Raw genomic sequence first — 24,319 nt, forward strand, 5'->3', positions numbered from 1 at the left:
ACATTAGAAAATTTCCCATAGAAAGTTACCATTACTTATCATCTTTCCATTAATTATATAGGTACTTTCTTTACAAACATACTAAATACTCGTTTCTAGTAATTCACTGCTAGGTGACAGGAAAGGGAATAATATGTCTGCCAATTTAGATTTAGTTGTACTGCTTTTGCCTTCACGAAAGTTTGGATAAAGAAACAATGTGCGGCCGAATAGTCAGTTCCGCCATCGCCACTCACTTGGTAATATCAAATAGATCGATAAATCACCTCCTTCAAGAATTCAAAAGAACTTGTAAAAGTCTAATTGAATAAAAATATTTTGAATTTGAATTTGAATTTCACAGGTACAAGACTAAAGGTTTTTATAGTAAATAAATAAACTATACCTGCTCGAACTTCTATAACCTACTTATTTTAATACTTGCAAAAAAAATTAAGACAACAGATTTGTGGTACCAATTAGATAGATCACTCTTTCCGTACACTAACTAAAAAGAAAGGGTATAAAAAATATAAAGTACTTAACTTACTTGTAGACTGTAGAGCTACGTAGTAGTGCTACGCGACATAATTTGTAGAGGTCGTAGATTATTCGTAGACGCTGTAGCATCCGTAGCATCAGTCTAATCTAAAAACACATTTACCTGCGACACAAAGCTGATTAGAAGAGCAAAATGCCAGAACTAGATAGTAACTCCATGTCCATTTCAATCAATCTCGTTTGTCTACAATTAACAGGGCTACGCTCGTCGACAGTCCAAAGTTATACTGTAAAAGTTAGACGGCTTATTCTGTTTCGAAAAACGATATCAATATGGTTTTTGGAAATTTGCCTAGAAGGCAAATAATTTTGTAAATTGATAACACTGACTTCTAGGTCGGGGTTACTTTGACCAATCACATAAGTGCAGCTGGTTATAAGTTATATTTATGACTATAGATGATGCCCGTGACTTCGTTTGCGTGGATTTAGGTTTTTTAAATCCAATGGGATTTTCCACGACAACTTGCTTGCTTATGTCAATTTCTGGGATGCAAGCTACCTCTGTACTATACTTTATTCATATAAATCATATATGGGAGCCTCCTGAAAAATAATTTAACTAATATTTAATTCAATATTTGGTTTTGGGTCAACCTCTTACACCGAATACTAAAATTTCAGGTTTGTAACTCATTTAGTCTACAAGCTAGAGCCCTGTGACACACAGACAGACAGACGGACAGACAGACAGATAGACAAACAGACAGACAGCAGAGTGACATTAATAGGGCCCCGTTTTGGTACGGAACCCTCAAAAAGAAAAAAACTACTTTGTTCATTTGTTGTGGAATTTGTTCATATACTCGTATCTACCTTCAGTAGCTGAAAGCTTATTTTATTTAAATAAAAAAAATATAATACATTTCAGTCCAGAGTAACACCGCGTTAGCTATCGTGATTGGGACTGCAGACTGACGCCAACGCGTAGTTGACGCGCAGTTTTCTGGCCGCGGTTTTCTAATCCGAGACCGAAATTTGTTCATGTACTCGTATCTAGTCCGCTCAGTTGATGAAAGCTTATTTTATTTACTACTCCGGCTGCCAACTGCACTTTTAGTGGACATCTGCACCTTTATTGACTGACTCTATAAATTTCTAACTATGCTTTCCTTACTAACATAATGTATATAACGAGTATGTACATTATGTAACTACATTATGTATCTTTTCAGTTTTCAAATTTTATCACTTTCTCTTGTATTCCCTATTGCTAAAGGCCATGATTATTTTCCATTAATCACTTTTAATGGTAAAGGTTTTCTTACGATAATAATACAGTAGGCATTACTTGTATATTAGGTCAATTTCAGTCGAATCATAGCATAGATTATATAGTTTGAAGTTTGATAAAGTTGTAAACCGACATTATTGAGTTGTCACTTTTGAAACATACTTTTGAACATGTTTTGAACTAAATTTTTTTTGTGATAAATAGGTAACTCAAAACTCATTATTTCACTTGATTTATAAGCTTAACGAACCTATGCAAATCATTTTCTGTTTCAGTCAGGTACATAGATAATTTTACTCAAACCCTTAAACTCCCGGTCCCATACTAATGGAAGGCCATGATGAAAGTGTGGAAAGTTGTAAATCCCAAATGGTAGCCGTCGACCAGCGATTTGACTTGTTCAGCGACGAATCTTCAGAAAACAGTAACAGTGCCGATAAGGCCAATAATGGCACACAAACGAAATTTATGCGACGTCGAAGCAAAGGTAGATCGTAAGGCTCCAATTTATAATAATATGTATTTCTATTAGGTAAAAACAGTGTAAAAAAGAAATAGATACGTTATACTTATGGCGGCCCGTAACCACGGTTGCTTAAAACATTAAATTCTTTTCAACTGTAGTTAAAATGACTTCATATCGCAGATTGCAGATGAAAAGAAATCCTTAGCTACCATAAAATACTGAACTTTTACAGCTGAGTAATAAAAGCATGGTTGTAGGTTATATTTTTAAAACTATGTGATTTTACAGGGCAACTCATACCAAGTGTATTATTCAGAAAAAGCTTAAGCAAAACCATAAAACAAATAATCCCCTCAGAAAAGCCGGCCAAAAGAAAAGGTATGATAAATTCTACCCCATCCAATATATCTATAAATATATTAATCTGATGACTCAATAGGTCGGACTTAAACTCCCTTGTTTTTCGGAGTCGGGCATTCTCCGACACACAAATGAGTTTAGTCGGTCTTACCAATAATATTTATATTTTCTTATAGTAAAGTTAATGGATTGGAAGAGATTCCACAAACTGAACGTTATATACTCATTTATGGATGAATTGGAAAAGGATTTTCCAGCCATATGCACAGTTTCAGTTATTGGCAAGTCCGTCCAAGGAAGAGATATTAAGGTAAGTGGTGTTTTTCTACGCCGTCGGCGGATGTCGAGTGTTTAGGGGCCGCCTGAAAAACAGCCATTTAATGATATTCCTATACCAGCAATATGCTGAGGTGATACCCTTTTAGTATTTTTACTCACAGATGTGTATCCGGTTCTTGAGTGCAATTAGTTTTTTTGGCTTGTAGTGACTAAGTAGGTATTTGGGCGTTTTAATTGAGACACATTTTATGTTGTTCTTCTCAGCTGAAAAGCATAAAAGCACAAAATGTTACCTAAACGCAACCAAGGACGTGGAATTCAGATTTCACTAATGAAACAACTAGGTAATTGTTTGGGATTAACCATGAAATCGAGAAACAAAAATGGACACAGGCATTTATAGTCGAAAGTGTTATTTTTGATACTGACTGCAATTTTATTTATTGCATGAGATGTGCACTTTAGAGCAAGTTTGCTGCTCTCAAAGCCCGTTTATGATTGAAGTTGGCAATATATTTACCAACAGATGTTGAAGATATCCAACAGTGAGGCCGGCAACCCCGCAGTCTGGCTAGACGCAGCAATTCACTCGCGGGAATGGATAAGCACAGCCGTCGTGACTTACCTCGCGGACTACATCGTCAGAAACTTCCAGAAACTTTCCGAAAGCATTACTAATAAAGATTGGTAATTTTCAATGTCTGCATCTTAGGTAATAATTTACCATAGCAAATTATACCAGGGCATGAATTTGGAATTTTACTCTATATTTACTTTTTGGACATAAATAGAAAGCGCACTAAAATTTACCAACTAACTCAGTAATGAACTTAGAATGAATGAATGAGTATTTTAAGCTATTCCAAGAACTCCAAAGATTTTTTAACCATATAAGTACTGAGCGTTGTAATGGGATAGGCACACTTAGCTATCACATTTATAATCCATGCTATCCCGCAAATAGATTTTTTATCCTTGATTAAAATCAGTTTCCACGGGATTTTCAAAATACATACATCCACTCTAATGAAATCTATCATCAGTCATGGCATCATCTACTATTGTTATAATTCCAATCAATTTCGCCCGCTTTGTAATGATCAAAATAGATTTATTGGCAGGTACATAGTCCCTGTACTGAATCCCGATGGGTACGTGTACACACATACAAGCGATCGTATGTGGCGAAAGAACCGAGCGAAGCAAGACGGCAAGCGTGTGGGAGTCGATCTCAACAGGAATTTTAGGTGACTGTACATTGATATGCAAAAGATAAAGACACCTCAAAAAACTAGTAGCCTGACTATTTAAGAATGAGGCAGACGTAATAAAGAAAGCACGCTGTTGTGAAGCTGATTATCGTATTCTTATTCCAACAATACATTGTAGTCAATAAGTAAGTGTCGGTCAATCAGACGTCATTGCGATCTACTAGGGACCAAAAGCTTAATTTGCCATAATCCGCTGAAACAGACTCATCTGTATGGTGCAATATGCAGCATGCGATATGTTTAACCCGCCCCCCTACTGCTAAATGTGGAGGAAAAGCGAGCCACCAAGCATGCAATACGCATCACCACCACGCAGCACCACAAAAATCCCCAAAACACACTCGTCGCATTTTTGATCTTACTATAATCCGATTAAAATATTACTTGGCTTTTAGTCTATAATAAGAAAACCCCGGTAAATTATAAAAACTTACTAAAAAAAGTCTCTAGTCTATTTCATATCTCCAATTTCTATATCAATGTTACTGTAGCTTATTGATCCACTAAAAATATATCCAAGCAGACTTGTTACTCTAATTTGAGAACAAAACTTGTGATTATTTCAACTACTTTTTTATTTGAACAAAATAAACACAGAATTTAACTTTGACTTTTTCATTTAATTTTTTTACATTCTGAGAAAGCTAGCTTTCCTGAAATTTAATAATTGGTGATTATTTTTATTTTACTTTTGGTATTTTTTTTATTTTCAGCTATCGTTGGGGAAATAATGATGAAGAAGGATCATCAGATTCACCCAATCATGTATTTTATAGAGGACCTGCTCCATTCTCGGAGCCCGAAACTTGTGCTGTCAGGGTAAGTACCAGACAGCGCCAGACTTCTAGCAGAGTGAACTACTCCTAGTTAGCTTTTAAGGTTGAGTGACGTCTTAGTGACGTCAATTTACACGTTTTATAATGACTGACATTCCCGTTTCCGTCTAACAAAGCGTTTTTGTGTTAATAGTAGCCACAGTGGGCGGGATTTGAACTTATACGCGTCTTAGGATTAAAGAGCTTCTAAGTAAGACTATTTCGAATGCTAAGATCCAAAGGCGACTCCAAATCTTTGATCTATTTAGAGATTAAAACTATTTCTAAATAAAAAATGTTTCAAGTCCCTGGCTGTGTTTGCGATGAAAGTGTCGATGAGTCGATCTTCCATCTACTCATCGATTGCCCGCAGCACAGCCGAATTCGGGAGGACTTGCACCAACAGATCAAAACAGAACTGTGCAGAGGCTCTATTCTCGCCATAATGGAGAGCGCCGCAAGCCGAGACTTATTCCTGAGATTTTGTTCAAATATAGCAGGAATAGTCATTAAAAGTAACAGAACCAGACAATGAAGGCGCAATGTTGTTTTGTATTGTTGAATATAGAAATTAACATAGGCAAAAATTACAAGGTTCTGTTCCTTTTAAAACTTAAATTTTTACTAAAAAATAAACAATAAAAAATCTAAAAAAAATTAACTACAACAAAATTTTAAAATCTAAAAAACGTCTCTGACATCATGTCAGGGGTTTTCTTATATTAGGTCCAAAAAAAATGTTAGCTAACCTGCCAAAGAATACAACTCTGTTTTAATTTTTTGTATTAATAAACAGAGAACTGATCGCTATATGATAATAAACTTTGCAGGACACAATATTAAGCTCGCAGACGCCTTATAAAGTCTTCCTCTCCTTCCATAGCTACTATGAGCTGATCCTATTCCCTTGGGGCTTCAAGGCGGAACCATGTCAAGACTATCTACAACTGCTCGAAGGTGGCGCGGTCATGGCAAGGGTAACGAGTCCACGTAAGAAACTAGTAGGCTAGTAATGATGATTGTAACAAAGTGCTTCATCATCATCATCAACAATAAAGATTTTTCAAAAATACGGACACAACAAAATAAAAATCATCCAAATCAGTCGAGCCATTTTCAAGTGAGGGTCATATTTCATACATGCAGCAATTGATTTTTAACCTTCGATCCAAAAAGAGGGGTGTTATAAGTTTGACGTGTGTATCAGTGATCTGTGTATCTGTCTGTGGCATCGTAGCTCCTAAAATAATGAACCGATTTTAATTTAATTTTTTTTTTTGAAAGGTGGCTTAATCAAAAGAGTTCTTAGCTATAATCCAAGAAAATCGGTTCAGCCGTTTGAAAGTTATCAGCTCTTTACTAGTTAATGTAATTTTCACTTGTCGGGGGTGTTATAAATTTTTAATTTACATTTGTTATTATATAAAAAGCCTTCAGATAAAAATGTGTGACAATATCAATATAGATTATATTTTCAGGCAATTTATGAAAGCAGTGGAATGCTTTATAAAGTGGGCAGTACAAAAGATCTTACATATTTCGCGTGTGGAACCAGCATAGACTGGAGTTATGGTATTGCGAAGATCCCATACTCATACATGATAGAACTGCGAAGCAGGAAACACAGGTTCAAATTGCCAAAAGACCAAATTTTAGACACATGCGAAGAAATTTGGCAAGCAGTAAAAAGTTTGATGGAATTTGTTGATCAGCCAAGAACCAAAAAATTATGAAAAAAAAAGTTTGAAGTTCAATGGATCTGGAGCGATTGTTATATTTCTTATACATATTTTACTAGTAAATATATAATGCATATGTGTATATAGGTAAAACTTAATTAAGTAACTAATAAAATACTTTGAAGCGTATTAAAAATTTAAACGATTTAACAACATCATAATATTTAACGTTGGTTTTTAGTCATAAATTTCTCATATTAAATAAATGGCTAAAAACCAAAGTTAAATATCTACAAATACGAAAACTATCATAGCTTAAAATATAATAACGTAAAAAGAAAATATTGTGTTCAATTCCCAAATGCTATAAGCAATTTTTATTAAAAAACATAGTACAATTCAAACATTTCTTTTTGTCCACAAATTGAGCTAAAGCCTTCACACCGCCGAGTATTTCCTTGCAACAGTCCAATATCTCTTCCTTAGGAAGTAGAAACTTATACTGCTTGCTCCGTAGTTCGATGAGGTACGAAAAGGGTATGCGAGCTGAACCATAGCTCCAATCGATACTCGTCCCTGTTGCGGAGTACATTATATCCTTGAAATTACCGACTTTGTACATGCGACCATTGACATCGTAGATACCCTGAAAAAATTTTTGAAATATAATTTACCGTGCATTTACATATTCGCCCTTACATTCCATCATGCCACTCGCCGTTGAATGACTGCGCATCACTCACGCATTATCTTGCCACGTCAAAGAACAAACGAGCCTCGATAGCTCAACGGTTGAGGAGCGGACTGAATTCGAAAGGTCGGTGGTTCAAACCCCACCCGTTGCACTATTGTCGTACCCACTCCTGGCACAAGCTTTACGCTTAATTGGAGGGGAAAGGGGAGTATTAGTCATGATTAGTATGGCTAATATTCTTTTTAAAAAGAAAAATGAAACGTCTCGTCACACCCTTCGTGAGAATGTGTATATGCACCCTTCTAGACAAGTGCTTGGCTGCTACTTGCTTCTTTGCTGATGGAAATTGAATTAATGATACAGCTTAAGGTAAAGTATGCTTGCCTAGAAGGTGCATATTCACTTTCGACTTCAATTGGAAGTAGCCAATTACAAGAATCATGGTAAAGTAGCCGCGTTTTCTCATAGTGTGCGACTTGTTAAAGTCGAGTAGCAATAATTTACTTTTCGGCATGTGCAGTCAGCACTAATGAAAGGATTCATATTTAATTTTTCACTTATATCGAAGCACATACCTAAGTGTTAGATTTTGAAGAAAACTTTCTTATGGCCATCTAGAATCATAAATTCATACTAATATTATAAAAGCAAGTGTGTCTTTTTGTCTGTCTGTTACCCTTTCACAGCACAAACCAACAGTGATTTCAATGTCTAAGCATAACATCCTGCAAACCGTAGACAACGGAATACGTCTTACTGTCGTAAAATATAAACCGTCGAAGAATTATTTTTATCCCAGGAAAGAGGCTTCTAAAGGATTTTTGAAATATTTAAATCTACACGGACACCCACTAGCTATTATACTCACTTTGGCCATAGCAGTAGCACCCTCTAATAAGTTAACGTAATCGGCACACGGCTCCGATGTAAAGCACCAAGGAAAAGAAATCACTTCACTGTACGCGTGTAATGTTAGGAATATCTTGAATGGAACACCAGAATATAGTATTAGATCCTGTAAACATAAGTTATTTATAAGCACAACCATAAAAGGGCAGCTTGAGCAGTCGATCATCAAGCAGTTGCTCAAGCAGTTAATTTTTTTTACTAAATAAGCATGTAGTTAGCAATCACACTAAATAGTACCTGCTTAGACTGCATCATTATGCAGCCTAAGATATAAACCTAGAAGACGCTTGTTCACTCTTCTTTAAAGGTCTCAAGTGGGTCCCAATATTGTAATTGACGGGGGTATACCATATCCTAGCAGTGCCTATAGGTACCTATTCGTTTAAACTCTAGCTATAGCTTAAGAGGGCTCTCTCCGTCACTCGTTTCATACAATCGAAGTTCCAATTTCATTTGAATACTAAGCAACCAAAGTCCACGAAATTTTGCAGACATATTCTAGAAACTAATATCTATGTCTATGGTTTTCCAGATTTCTGTTAAAATATTCGGTTTCAAAGTTACGCGGTCTTAAAAATTTTCATACAAATCTTTGAGCCCCTGTAATTTTAAAACTACATATTTTTAGAAAAATCTAGAACACCACAGACACGGATATTAGTTTCTAGAATTTGTCTGCAAAATTTCATGGCCTTTGGTTGCTTAATATTCAAATGAAATTGGAACTACGATTGTATGAAACGAGTGACGGAGAGAGCCCTGTTAAGCCACGTGCGCGAATCTGGTGACTATAACTGTCGATGTGTGTTCAAATGTATGTAAAATATGGTTCGGTATGAAATAAGAAATAAGAATTTGAAAACATAAGTGGGTTTACGAACTTCCGAAAATATATGTTTTACCTTGATTGCTGCAGTTTCTGGCTCCGAAAATGGTTCAACTCCACGATAATTTATATGAGATGGATCATCCCCATGGCATTCGTTGTCTCTCAATAGCCAGCGATATCTGTAGTTATTATCTAAATATAATGTATGAAAGAAAAAGGTGACTGACTGACAATCAACGCACACCTTTTGGATGAATGAAATCACATTACTGGATGGATCGGGCTGAAAGGCATGCAGATAGCTTTTTTGACGTAGACATTCGCTAAGAAAGAAATTTTGAAAATTCAACCCCTAAGGGGGTAAAACAGGGGTTAGAAATTTGTGTAGCTCTCACGGATGAAGTCCCGGGCATAAACTAGTTGGGAATATACTTATATTTTGCTATCTACCTTTTTACATACCCAAAATTCCTGTTTAAATCGACGCCATAAACCGTGTTTTCTATTCGAGCTCTATTTTTTCTCCACATTCGATCGCTAGTATGAGAGTAAAAGTAGCCATCCGGATTCACGACAGGAAGAAAATACCTGAAAAGTATTGAAAGAAATACTTAACTAAGAGTAAGATATCAGAAAGACATCTATTTCTTCTATTACTAAATCCCGAACCGACATAATTTAGATAATAGCTAAATGCCATATTTTGCAGCTAATAAGTACGCAAGTCACCTTAATATAATATGCCATATCCATAGAATTTAAAAAGCTCTACTCTTCTCTACAATCCACGCTACAAAGTTACATAATATATGATCAAACGAACTTGCAAAGTGAAGTTCGATCGATATTATATGAGTACGCTTCATTCGAAGATATAACTAACAAAATGGTAGTACCTTTACCTTGCAGGCAACACTTCGCACTTTTAGAAAAGAGAAAGTCAATTTATTTTATCTCTTGTGGGTAGGCTCTGTGACGGTTCGTCATTCTTTTTAGAGTAATGTTGGCAACACCTCGTTCTCACGTTCTGTGTTGCTTGGTGTTGGTGGTTATGCTGTGGTCGTGACGTCAGAGCCCCCTCCATCGAGACGAAAAAGATGGCGCTAGGGCGAGGACGTGGCGTGGAACGACAAGCTTCAGTTGCTGTTTGCGCTCCGACCGATTTACATTGCATTATACGGGTTGATTTTACTATCTGAGAGTTTAATTGTTAACATCAGAAGTGTGTAGTAACTTACGCTTTGAGGAAAAATCGGTCGAAACGCAAACGTACTTTTCCACCTAGAGGTCTTCAAGTGCCAGGACACCGTCGGCCGCGATGGAAACGTAATAAGGTATCTCGTAAAGATACCGAAACTGTGAGTACTTTGAATAATTATTTAAGATTAAGTGAATATGGTTTAAATTACTAAATCGTATTCTCAAACTTTTGTATAGTCAGGTGAGATAATTCGTTACTAAACTAAGTTGAAGGTATCAGCTAAAAGTCTGGCACGATTTAATATTGCGTACAGTCTATAAGTGGTCCACGTGGGAATAGTGATCGGTAAACGAAATTGTCTTTTAGTTCCAAATTCAAAGGAATATGTTTTTTAAAATGGTTAACTTTTAGTTTGTTCGAATTTTATTTTGGAACTAAATGTTAAATTCACGTTTGTCTCAACTTTTTTCGAACAAAATATTATTTAAATTATAGTGGGTCAATTATTATAGTAGCATCAGTAATATACGTCCTTAGAAGATAATAATTTAAAAACGTGTGACGATTGAGCTAGTTATTTACATAGAAGTTTTTATAATAAAAATATTAAACATGTGGGTAGTATACGTGACGAACAAGTTAAAATGTTATAGTGGTAGTGGTAAAAGTAATCGAAGAATGTCTTAGGTGAAATGTTAGCTCAGATATAAATCATGATAACCAATCCCGAATTCGTATACTGAAATGAAATGAAATTTATTTATTTGCTGAATATCAGTTGTTGCGTTCAAAATTATAACTAAGTAGCGACCTTCATATTCTACTTCATAAGCATGCAAATATTTAATACTCATCAGGAATAATCCGTACAAATAATCCTGATGAGACCAAAAAGTGAATTAATTTCTATGGTAACATGTCTCTTAATTAAATGTCAATATTAATGTTATAATAATAAGTTATTATATTAATTGTAAGTAAATTTTACATAATATATGGGGTTAAAAGTGTATATTTTTGATACATGTCACGAGGCGTTTATGGATACCGGAAGTAGTTGTCCGCGCATATCAAAATCGTTAGTAAAGGGATTTCAGTTTAAAAACATTTATTTATCAATAAAGAGCATAACAGTCTTTTAGATATCAGGAATTACAGCTATTTACATTTACAATGGTAGGTACTTACGCACATGATATCAAGTATCCATTTTAGTACTTCATATTATCTACATTGAATAATTGTGTGGGTAAGTAATAACATCCATACGTTTATAATACTAGTTTTTAGGGAAGTTTTCGTAATTGTTCTTCTTTTAAAGCATAATTGGGAGTGTATATATCCTGTTATTATTTTCCTGATAGGAATACAAGTTTGAAGCGCATACGAGTGACTTATATTTAGAATTTTCGTATCTTTATAGAGGTAATTCTTTATTCTTTCTTTATTTGCATTCATGTCTTACATCATAAATAAAAAAATATCATAATATTACAACATGAAGCCCCGTTGGGGCGTTGCAAAGTAAAACATATGTAAATAATCAAAGGTAATATTACAATTCTTATGAAATATGAAATATGAATAGCAAAAATTATGAATTAATTATATGGTCATTAAATAAAAATAAAATAAAAAGGTCACATATAAATAAAGATTATGGGAGTTTTCAAATTATGTCCTATTATAACTAATCAGACTTTAAAAAAAGTACTTACAAATAAAAAGTGGTTAACAAAGTTATTACAATCTTCTTATATCGTATTATCATATTATTGAGATATATTCATTCAATAGTTCATGCACACTGTAGTAACATTTTTGGATTAGCCATTTTTTTTAGTTTTGTTTAAATAATGTTTCTTTTGTTTTATCTATTATTATTGCTATACAGGTTATTTAAATCAGTAAATATTTTAAAAAGAGCCTTTGTTGCAGTTTTAAATAAGTACTGTACAGGTTTACCTTAGTGCTACCTAAGTAAATAATTAATTAGATAGATAATAACTTTAAATTATTACAGTAAAGATTATTTACATATGAAGTTTAAGTTTTATTTTTTATATTCTGCGTGCTCATCGACATAGGCATCCCCTTACAATAGAATCCCCTTCCCTATACAATAGAATAGAATAGACTAGACTAGAATAGAATATGATATAATAATTCAAGTAAACTTTTACAAATGCTTTTGAATCGTCAAAATAATTTACCATGCATTACAATATGATGTTTGACTAGATCGTTATAATATTAGGGCGTACTTTTGGCATACAAGATGAATAATTTTACGTAAGGTTTCTATTTAAAGATAAAGCTGAATTTTTTTGTTGATACAAGGGTTTTTAGCAGAATTACAAAAGGGTAATAAAAAAAAATGTGTTAACATTCCTTTTGATTCAATTGCGTTAAGCGAATTTATTTTTACGTTATAGGTATGTACCTATTGGGTACTAGGGAGTAATAACTTGCTTGGACGGAATGTAACAGAGTGATCCGATTTGGTTTATCCCCGAGAAAAGTAATGTAGTAGTAGTAGACTCGTATACACATTGACCTCTGAAAGCATTTTAGCTATTTTTTGTCCATCCAAACAGAGAACCGTTTTGTATACATGTACAAGTCGATTGGATTGAACTAGAACGAAGGTAAAAGGATTGTACATTATATTTTAATAAAATAGACACAGACAGACTAGTAACGATGAAAGTAATATTTCTCTTCAGAGTTAGAACTATTGCCTGTAGTCTGTTCAATTCAAAAGTTTGTTGCATTTGATGTGTACCTGCTTCAAAAACAAATAATAATTACGGATTGTGGTGTGTATAGTATGATAATGAAGCTTTATTTAGTTTGTAAAGTCATAGTATATCATTAATAATGCAAATTAGAATAATATTTAAAAAAAAAATAACTATGATTTATGTTGGTAGTTAATACCTAATATTACAAATTTGGGTAAAAGCTTCACATTTGCGTTGAACAAAGAAATATTCTTGACCGGATAGCTAAGTGGGTATTATTAACTTGAGAGGGTAGACAAATGCAACATTTTTATGCTCTCAGCTGCAATTCTGTGCTATAATCAGGACAGGCCGAAAATAATAAAGAGTGACAGTAAGAGTATATTGTGCGAATAGAAATATTCGATAGCATACAGTGGCAGTAGATGAATTCCCTGCGTGAATGGACAGATGAATGAGTTAAAAAGAAAGTCTTGGTTTTGGCAGTGGCATGCATCGGTGTCGCTCATAATCCATGACTCTCTGTTTATCATTTTTAATTAACCTAATAATTATTTGAGATAGCGTAATTAATATTTGCATATATGGAATATGAAATACCAATTATTATTATTGTTTGATACTAGAGTAATTCATGAATTAAAATAGTTTGTGGGTTATAAGATTATATTTGGTGACCAACCCTCGTAATTAATAATGCAGTGAACTAGTGAAATCATTAATATAATTGCAGTTAAGATATTGATTAGTTTAAAAAGTGATAGTTTTAGTATGATAATAATTATTTAAAGTTAACTTTGATAGCACCAGCTTTACAATCAAATGATCCGTTTATAATAATAAATCATTGATAGTTAAAATAAAATGGATGAGATCAAATATGATTGTATGCACCGGTGATCCCTTGCGTGGATGCGCGGTAGATAAAGATAGTGTGGTGATTGCATACGTGGATGAATAGTGTCGGAGCACTGTGTGGGTGCACGATGCTATGGCATTGAGTATGTGTTCAGAATTTAGTAAAGAATTTTGAGATTTAGTAAAGAGGTATGATCTGATTTTAATCGTGAGTGCTAATGCATTGCTTCTTTAAAGAATATTCATGGAGTATTAAAAACCGTGTTGGCAAGGCTACCTTGTGTATTATGTTGAGTAATCTATTTAAAATTAAGTATGTATAGCAACATAATTGATACAGCGAGCCGTGATAAAATTTTGGAAGATTAATTAGTTGGAATATTGCACCATGGATATAAGATATCACACTGGGATACGAAGCTTGAACTTTGATAAAATATTCGAAAGATAATTGGGAATATTGTACCATGAATATAAAATATCACATTGGAATACGATACTTAAACTTGAAGGCGAACTTGGTACGCTTAAGTGAGTGAAATGCTCTTTAAGTGCAAGTGGTCTTCAAGTGATCTTCTACGATGCTTGACCTTGATGGCGAACTTGGTACGCTTAAGTGAGTGAAATGCTCTTTAAGTGCAAGTAGTCTTCAAGTGGTCTTCTATAATGCTTAGAACTTGATGGCGAACTTGGTACGCTTAAGTGAGTGAAATGCTCTTTAAGTGCAAGTGGTCTTCAAGTGGTCTTCTATGATGCTTGGAACTTGAAGGTGAACTTGGTACACTTAAGTGAGCGAAATGTTCTTTAAGTGCAAGTGATCTTCAAGTGGTCTTCACCAACTTGGTACGCTTAAGTGAGCGAAATGTTCTTTAAGTGCAAGTGGTCTTGACCAACTTGCTGCATTTAAGTGAGCGAAACGCTCTTTAAGTGCAGTTGGTTTTCAACTACGACAAATCTGGTCCCCTAAGTGTGGCAAAGTCCCTTTAGATGCGGTTGTTTTGTTCTTTAAATTGAAAGCTGTTGTTGTGATGAGTGATAACGAATGGACAATATTCCTGGATCTTACGAGTACATAGTGGAGGTGTCTTGTTAAGTTGCGAGCTGTCGTATGATTGTGAAGTGATAAGTGACAATGAATGGGCAATATTCCTTAGGAAGTTAGGAAGGATCCTTACAAGTAGGTAATGTGAATCAGGTGTTAACGGTTGTTTATTTTGCAGTAATTTTATCCCGACTCGTGGGGTGCCCGGGGCGGGCACCATGCAGCATGGCCGTGTTGGCAACACCTCGTTCTCACGTTCTGTGTTGCTTGGTGTTGGTGGTTATGCTGTGGTCGTGACGTCAGAGCCCCCTCCATCGAGACGAAAAAGATGGCGCTAGGGCGAGGACGTGGCGTGGAACGACAAGCTTCAGTTGCTGTTTGCGCTCCGACCGATTTACATTGCATTATACGGGTTGATTTTACTATCTGAGAGTTTAATTGTTAACAGTAAGTAAATAACTACCAGGAACAAAATTTTCCTGATAAGGGTTTGGGTTCGGGAGGGTGTATATATCTTCGAATGAAGCGTACTCATATAATATCGATCGAACTTCACTTTGCAAGTTCGTTTGATCATATATTATATTTCGTCGCTTCATTCTTCAGATATAACTAACAAAATGGTAGATGTTTAGAGAGGAAAATTTTGCATACTTAAAAGTGAAAAATAAACAGCCAAACAGTAAACAGTGTTTAGCTAAACAAATCACATTTTATATTAGGTAACAAAATAAATCTTACACATTTATTTGATAGGTATACAAAGAAAGTTAAGTTTTTAAACCAACTAGGTAAATAAGTCATTACTTATTAGATATTCTATATTGTAGTCTATTCCTGTCACTAGGAAAACCTAATTACGTTTCCCTAGGTAATAAAATAGACTTGGCCAAGACACCGTCATCTATACTCTGCGATGGTAAAATTTGGCAAAGGACAGTGAGCTGCTTGTCCAACTGACAGTTTTCCTAATGGTATCCACCGAAATACCGGAGGCGCGCGGCGCGGATGTGGCAGCGTGGCGCATGCTGTGCGCGCTGACCACCGACACATCCACGCCACTTTCGTCCAACACTTGTTTAATCCACCTGCTGATGGTTTGGGTGGTCGCGGGCCTGAACGGTCGTTTGAATGTTAATACCAGGTTATTCGAAGTTACTGATCTAATCTTCTTGGTGAGGAATAAATAGTCCTCTATGACGGTAGCGTGACAAATGACCTATTCTTATTAAAATAAGGTAAAAACAATACCGGCTGCTCACGTCCAGCTGCGGAAGTTTTAATTACGTCTGATATCCCGATTACGATTAATTACGATTAACGCCCGTGAGACCTAAGTACTTATCAATATATTATCCAATTTTATTAGCGAAAGAGTTTGTCCTCGATGTGCTGTGCACAGAGCAAATATCAATTTTTCGGTGATTTTCTCTAACGAAAAATTGGGTATCCAATTGGCGATATTTAATACTAACTGTGGGTCTCAAGTGGATGAATACTTCGATGTGGCTGGTCTTAACTTATAGGCACCTTTAAGTAATCGTTTCCCCGTCGCTGGTAGTTAAATGACTAGGTACCTAAAGTAAAGACCGTGCGGAACGGTGGGTGCAGGGAGCAGTATGCGGCACCTTTATTAAATTGTTCAGTTAAAAATATCATTATAGACGAAAGTGAACACTTGTAGGGGTCGAGTTTATTACCGAGACAGAACTGCCACCATATTTATAGGTCCCGCTGTATTGATCTAAAGTATTTTTAGATAAGGATGCCATGATTAAGTCAAGTGCCTGTTTTCGCAATAAGCTCCCCAGCCTGCCCCGGATGCGTCTCTGAAAATTTCCAAGTCAAAATTAGGACTCATAAGTGTATTTGATGTGGTAGGAATGTTATTCGACCGCCACATCAAATCTGGCAAGATATCCACGTGGGATTTTAAAACTTACATCGTAACTTTTGTGCTTATTAAGAACCAGGCATTTCAGTCTTTCTAATTTCTTCGTATATAACCAGCCATATCTTGCAGCTGGGCAGACTGAGGTGAGAACACCTAATAGTTGAGCGAAATCCCTAATAGTACCATTCGGTAGGTATAAAATTTGTTAAGGTCCAGCTTGCACTTTAACAAACATCCCATACAAACTAAACAAACAAAGGCATTTCGTGGCTATTTATTGTAATATAAAGTGATGTTTATTATTATGTTTTTTTTTTTTTTTTTTAAATAAATGGATGTTTACCAAAACTGTACAAATAGATTTGTTATAGAACCTAGTTTATTTTCACAAAAATTTTTGATTGAACTTATGCTTTATTCAATACAACAAATCGTGTTATTAATATGATTCGTAAAACTAGGTACGGGAGATTGATCACTACAAAATAAATAAAATAGTTTTGTAAACATGATACATTAAATGTTGAGACGAAAGATTGATTTATTTTAAACATGTATTCAATTACGTGAAAGTCTTTTCTATGATGGTAAATTTGTAGCTTGAAATCTTAGATTTCTTGGTTTTAGTGGAAGCTTACCCTTAACTAGGTTCAAAATATTGTTTGGCTTATCTGAGGGAAGCGATATTGTCCTATCAACTGTGTTGTACATAAACCCTAAAAACCTGTTGAGGGTGTAAATTACTTTTATCGTAATTAATTACGAAACCTAAACAATTTAGTAACCTTACAGTTTCGTTTACGTTTCTAAGACATTTGTCAAAGCTGTCCACAATGCACTTAATGTCGTCTAAATACACGACTGATTGAAATACGATATATCCGCATACCTTAGATAACTAACTACCTCCTTCATTATTAATTTTATAATTTATATATATTATAAATTTTAATTAATTTTGTAAACGTCCGTCGGGCGGAACATAGACCATAAGGCCGTTTTCCCACTAGACACGGCACCACATTTTTCCCGTCTGCTTGTGTCCTGGTGTCGATGTCATTTTTGTTCTCGTTTGTCGTGTGGTGCGGTGTCGTTCAGTGGGTAAACGGTCCATAGAAATGTATGGCACTCGGAGTCGTCACAGTATTATGTCGTGCCGTGCGGTGTGCACTGTGCAGTGGAGAAACGGCGTAAGGCATCACATTTAACTCGTAAGTTAGGTATTATTTGCGCATTTCCGTTTTCGAATGGAAATCGTAAATATTTATGTTGGGCACACGTTACTGGGACCAGTAAGTAGGACTCTTTAAGATCTATGGTGGCCATGAAGCCGTTTTTTGGTATCATTTTGATGCCGTTCTATGATCTTCCATCTTAAAATGAGAATTGGAAACGTATTAATTTAACTGTCAAAGATTGAGAATAAACCTGTGGCCGCCGTTAGATTTTTTGAAGCTAAAAAGGTGTTACAAATAAACTGATCTATTTGAGGTTTATACTTTCTAATAGCTCCTAATTCTAATAATTTCATAATGGCCAATGCCATTTCCCGTTTTTCTCCAACTGAGAAGGTATTATGAGGGATATCATATTGCACTACTTTATGAGTGAATGGTAGGTAGGTATACCGTAACCGTTGCGAACCCAATCTAAAACTACAGAATTTTTAGTAATCCTAAGCCAACAATTATTGTAATGCTGCAGTTTGCCAGCGTGTACCTGTGTTAGCGCCGCGTTGGGGCGCGCCTGTTGGTGGCGTCCGTCGCGCTTGGAGACCAAGATGAGTTCCGCGTTGACGGTGGCGGCTGCGTCATCGGCCGTGCGCGGCGGTTCTGGGTTCGAACTTCGATGTCGAAGTTTTCCCTTTTTTGATTTGGAGTCCCTGTTTCTCAATGGCCTTTGAGGCTTTTATTTTTTCCAGGTACTTAAGTGTATTTCCGAAAGGAGTTACAGATATTGGTCCCGAATTACAGATAAAAAGGATTTATCTAGTCCCGGGGTGATCAGTTTCGATCTTACTTGTGTCTCAGTAAAGTGAAGATCGGTAAGTATTCGGCAGCTATCCGATAAAAATTTTAATCGCTTGTACCTTGTCACCATCGGTCAATAACAAGGTCATCGCTTTATTTATGGCCGTTATACCTAGGCCCAACTGATCCTGCCTCGACTGAAGCTTTCTGTCTCGGGCCCTTACAATATCCGCGACAGCGGCAGATATATCTGTATTTAAATTCGGAGCTTTTAACAGTTTGCCATTTTTTGGAGTCACGTACTTTAAAATTGGGAGCCATCGCTGCGCCAATTTACCATGAATGCTGGGACTATAAGTCGGTATATCGTCCGCTGCGTCCCCCAAAGCATGTAATAATTCCGGCTCGAGTTCCGGCACCGACCGGCTCGCTGCATGCGTCTTGTGACGACGACGGAACAATTTCATCCACAGCTACGCAAGCTGACGGAGGCGGAGCCTTTTGCTGTTGTGGTGACAGCGGCGATGGCGTTGGCGAACAAGATAACAGGGGCGGTGCGTTATTGTTTTTATTTGACCCTTGTGTTCCGTTTTTTAAAACGAGAGAACGGTGTTAAAAGTTAAAATTTTGACGGTAGTTTGAAATAATATTTTAGCAATAAATCTACCGAATTAAACATTCGGGAACAAAAAACGAGAAAACGGTGTTAAAAGTTAAATTTTGAGGGTAGTTTGAAATAATATTTTAGCAATGAATCTACCGAATTGAACATTCGGGAACAAAGGGTGTTATTGGCATCCGCTGAACCATCGTGTTAACCCGCAGTTAACCGCCAGGTCAGCCTACAGATACCTTCACTTGTCCGGTTAAGTCGACCGGCGCTAAATCCGCCTGGGTTGATTTTTAGTGTCATGCTTGTCCTTCGTGTTAACCCTCAGTTAACCGCCAGGAAAGCCTACCTGACACTTTACGCACGCCAGGGAATTACACACTGTAACGCATTGTTAAAGTACTTACATATATTGTCCTCGGAATCCGACGATGAGTACACAAATAATCGCCTATGAGTACACAATTAATCGCCTATGTTTTCTCTCACTTTTCCTCTTAATTTTTTCACTATGATATTTAATTTATTCTTCATTTTTTCACTATGATATTTAATTTATTCTTTTAATTTGAAGCGTGCGCTTGTTGCCTCGCACGGAAAAAGAATGACGAACCGTCACAGAGCCTACCCACAAGAGATAAAATAAATTGACTTTCTCTTTTCTAAAAGTGCGAAGTGTTGCCTGCAAGGTAAAGGTACTACCATTTTGTTAGTTATATCTGAAGAATGAAGCGACGAAATATAATAATTATTACTATCAATGATAGCATATATTATGTAAAAAAGAAACATGATATATGTTACATGGGAAGCTAGGTATACAAAGTAACTAAAACACTTGTTCATATTTGTTAAGCGCTATCTCAAACGGTTTTATCTTCTGTCTTATTCTCATCACCGAGCATGAATTATATGCGCCATGTAATATGAACGTTACAAGGCTATGCTATAATGTCATTGGTATTTTGATACTCACCAATCTTTGTTAGTAATGTACTCAGGCAGGTTGTCCATATTCTTTGCTAGTTGGTCGGCAATATAAGTCACAACAGAAGTGGATATCCACTCACGCGCGTGTATGCCACCATCGATCCACACGCCAGTGTTGCCGGCACTGCTGTTGGAAATTTTTAACATCTGTGAACATTGACAATAACATTCCCATACATATAAAAGTGATTTATAAGCGTAATATTACATAAGTACTACTTTTCAATTAAGTATTTTTTTTAACTTGGACTCTTTGTTTTTTTACTTAATTTTTTATATTATTACTTATTTTTATTGTCTTTAATTTTTTTATGGTTCTTTTTACTTTTTTACTATTAAAAATTTTAAATTTGTTTTTTTTTTTCAAGCTTGTACTGTAATGTACTATTTTAAGCGTGTTATGCCTAGTGTAATTTAACTTACACTAGAAATGATACTTTTTTACCAACCTTTATGTCTCGTCCTTCTACCGTCTGGCCTATAGTGGAAACGGTGCACGTTGACGGATAACGCACTTCTAGACTATCCATGAAATAATAAATATTTTTAAGCGGATAGTAGTCTTTCCAATCGATCGAACTTCCTGAAAATAGATTTTTTTTAAACTACTGCCTTTAATTATATATTAATAGGCATACATGTCATGAGATAAATGGAAAACTTTTGTTTAATAAAACTTAAACCACCATCAAAGTTATCATAACAGATTATTATTTAGCGAAATAAGCACTATGATCAAGTATAAATTAAAAATTTATAACACCCCCAAAAAGTGAAGGTCACAGTAAAACTACTAAACTAGAAAAGAGCTGATAACTTTCAAACGGCTGAACCGATTTTCTTGGATTATAGCGAAAAACACTCTCGATCAAGCCACCTTTCAAACAAAAAAAACTAAATTAAAATTGGTTCATTAGTTTAGGAGCTACGATGCCACAAACAGATACACAGATACACACGTCAAACTTATAACACCCTTCTTTTTGGGTCGGGGGTTAATTAAAAAAAAATGCCTTACTAGGCGATCTTGGTCTCGGCCCTGGTGGCACAATGCTAGAAGAATGAGGTGTGATGCGGGTAGGACTTTTGTTACACGATCTGTTGCTATCGGCCACTTCGAAGGCGATGTCTCTATCTCGGAGCAGTTTTTGTATCTGTGTTACACGGCATCCATCTATGATCACTTCCATGGCATTTGCCTTTTCTTTCGAAATGTTTATAGCTGGAATAAATGTGTTAATCTAGTTATGATCATTATCATCATCATTGTCAACCGATAACGTCTAGTGCTGGAGATCGATCTTTCTTAGGTACTTCCACACGCAACGGTCTTGCGCCGCGCCGCCTGAATCCAGCGGCACCCAGCGACTCTTTGGTGTTGTCTGTCCACCTAGTTGGGGTCTTCCAACGCTACGCTTACCAATGTGAGGTTGCCGTTCTAGTATTTTGTGACCCCAACATCTATCAGTCTTTCAAACTATGTGCCCTGCCTATTGCCACTTCAGCACTGGTAAAGATGCTGTCTCCTGTTCGGGAGGTCTGAGGCTCACACCTCTCACTTTTTAGAGTTAGTAATAATATCACTTCCTATCACGGTGAAAGAAACGTGGTGAGAAAACCTTCTCCGTAATGTTTTCAAAGGTGTGTGAAAGCTGCCAATCTGTAGTATACAGGTAATATATTACAATAATATGAAATAGGTTAGTAAAAAGCTGAATTACTAATGAATTACTAGTAATTATTAATTGGTCAATTTATGGTCAACTCACAGCCCTTATTGTCTAAATTTTTTAAAAACAGGCGCTGTCCTTCTTTTACACATTTCACGTCCCATATTTGATACTTGTTGCCTTTGCGTGCCACTTTGATGGTTTATTTACAGGAATTTGGATACAAAACATTTATTTTGTCCTTATTTGAATCAAGATTTTAAAATGTACACATGGAAATTTTGATATATTGTGACAAATTGTTGACATAGTTATTTATAAAATTCACTAGCTTGGTTATAATCATAGAGAACGTAGAGTGTGGAATGAGGGCATAATGAGGGAACAATATGTTATGTTACGATCTTCTTTGCTGGAGAGAGGTTAGTTTGGTACAAAAAGATTTTAGAGTAAATACAATAGATTCCAACTAAACGCGTTAATATACCTAATAAGACATCATACCTTACCATGAGTTCTGGGATACAAGCTATTTATCTGCCTGTGTAAGCCTACGAAAATAAATAATCAATCAATATCTAATCATCATAACAGCTTATGTACTACTTTATGATGACTTTTACCAAAATCATTTTTTGTACCTACTGCATCGATGACCTACTGGGTTCAAAATCTTCTTTTGTATGAACAAAGTCCTTATTATTTTTAAGATCTTCCATTTTACACAAAATAACTAAGTTCTAGAAAATATTGGCCATAGATTTAAACATTCAAAGGCTCCTGATTTTCAATATGGTATTCTCAAACATCGGCGCAAACAATGGCCCCGTAATCAAGAGAAGCTCAAAGAGCTAAGGCGCTAAGAGGCGCGCCACTCGCTCGATAATTAGATGTAATCAGATATTTTCAGTAAACGCCGCTCCCTCCCCTATGCACTCCCTTTTAATGAAAATACCCTACTACGGATATTTTACAACTTTCTCACATGTTTCTCACCAATTTCTCACTTTATTTTCTCATTTCACTTAACAGAAGAGACCGCCATATCTGCTCGCATGAAAATATAACATCAGTACACCCATATTAGAAATGCGTAAGTGTGTTTGTTTGTTGGTTGGTCTTTCAATCACGCCGCAACGGAGCAACGGATCGACTTGATTTTTTTGCATGGATATAGGTACCTGAAGTCCTGGAAAGTACATAGGGCTACTTTTTATCCTAGAAAATCACAGAATTCTCACGGGATTTTTAAAAACCTCAATCCACGGGGATGACGTTGTAGGTATCAACGGGTATCAGCTAGTCCATGTTTCGATGCATAACATATCCTGTTCTTTATAACTAAACAATTTTTTTTCAATATTTATCCTTGGATGAATAAATACTCATTTATCTGACTATAATTCATTTTAGCACAATTTGGGTATGTTTTGTTTTGTCATTAATTATAATAATTATTTCGTTGAATGAAAAGTAAAATATTGATAAGGATACGTGGAATCATCGAGCGAATCGTGGAGTGAGTGGAATCGTGGAACAGTAAAATGGACAGTAAAATTTGGAACAAACTCCATCTAAACCCTAAATCTATTTTAAAACCTAAATCTACATAACAAAGTCCATAATATTCTTACTCGATTTTATTTTAATTTCAAGTTTTTGTCAAGTTTCAGATTCTTTAGAGAACTAATTTTCATCAAAGTTTGAACAATAATTGTTTATTTACACTCAGGTTATAATTAATTCTTTAGAACAGAGAGTTTTTAACCCCCGACCCAGGGGTGTTATAAGTTTGACGTGTGTATCTGTATATCTTTGTATCTGTGTGTCTGTGTATCTGTCTGTGGCATCGTAGCTCCTAAACTATTAAACCGATTTTAATTTAGATTTTTTTGTTTGAAAGGTGGCTTGATCGAGAGTGTTCTTAGCTATAATCCAAGAAAATCGGTTCAGCTGTTTGAAAGTCATCAGCTCTTTTCAAGTTACTGTAACCTTCACTTGTCGGGGGTGTTATTTTTTAATTTACACTTGTAATAAAATATAAATAACATTAATAGAGCGATTGAATGGTTTTCAAAAGAAGAATACAGTAGATCGTGCAAAGTGTAAAAGTGGCTTAGCAAAATAGTGGACTCTAGCATAAGCCAGAACAGACTGAACAGCTAGAAAAAAGAAGTATAAGAGTAGTTGTAGAATGAGATTGTATAGTAGGGGCACGTCTCATGGTAACCCGCTAACCAGACGGCGGTCCCCGACACCCCACC

The 24,319-nt window shown here is 35.7% G+C and overlaps 2 protein-coding genes across 4 annotated transcripts; one reads left to right on the plus strand and one right to left on the minus strand.

Annotated features, from left to right (window-relative positions):
* The first annotated feature begins 1,910 nt into the window (after positions 1 to 1,910).
* Positions 1,911 to 6,841, plus strand: LOC123873663 (carboxypeptidase B-like). Of its 3 annotated transcripts, none has more exons than XM_045918632.1 (9): positions 1,911 to 1,978; positions 2,050 to 2,261; positions 2,529 to 2,618; positions 2,777 to 2,910; positions 3,406 to 3,566; positions 4,001 to 4,126; positions 4,864 to 4,969; positions 5,796 to 5,942; positions 6,444 to 6,841. In XM_045918632.1, exons 2-9 carry the CDS (start codon positions 2,102 to 2,104, stop codon positions 6,696 to 6,698), a joined length of 1,179 nt encoding a protein of 392 aa, XP_045774588.1. In that variant the 5' UTR covers positions 1,911 to 1,978; positions 2,050 to 2,101; the 3' UTR covers positions 6,699 to 6,841. The 3 variants fall into 3 exon arrangements, with proteins under 3 accessions (XP_045774588.1, XP_045774589.1, XP_045774590.1); XM_045918633.1 differs by having other exon boundaries at positions 5,796 to 5,955; positions 6,444 to 6,536; XM_045918634.1 differs by lacking the exon at positions 6,444 to 6,841 and having other exon boundaries at positions 5,849 to 5,922.
* A 152-nt stretch (positions 6,842 to 6,993) lies between these two features.
* On the minus strand, positions 6,994 to 22,360 carry LOC123873664 (carboxypeptidase B-like). Its single transcript, XM_045918635.1, has 8 exons — positions 22,155 to 22,360; positions 21,404 to 21,607; positions 20,835 to 20,968; positions 20,372 to 20,532; positions 9,539 to 9,664; positions 9,150 to 9,255; positions 8,207 to 8,353; positions 6,994 to 7,290 (listed from the first exon to the last, which is right to left on the minus strand). The coding sequence occupies exons 2-8, from the start codon at positions 21,573 to 21,575 to the stop codon at positions 7,009 to 7,011; spliced, it is 1,128 nt and encodes a 375-aa protein (XP_045774591.1). The 5' UTR covers positions 21,576 to 21,607; positions 22,155 to 22,360; the 3' UTR covers positions 6,994 to 7,008.
* Positions 22,361 to 24,319: the final 1,959 nt, after the last annotated feature.

Source organism: Maniola jurtina, chromosome 17 (assembly GCF_905333055.1).
Source record: "Maniola jurtina chromosome 17, ilManJurt1.1, whole genome shotgun sequence".
Classification (NCBI taxonomy): Eukaryota; Metazoa; Arthropoda; class Insecta; order Lepidoptera; family Nymphalidae; genus Maniola; species Maniola jurtina.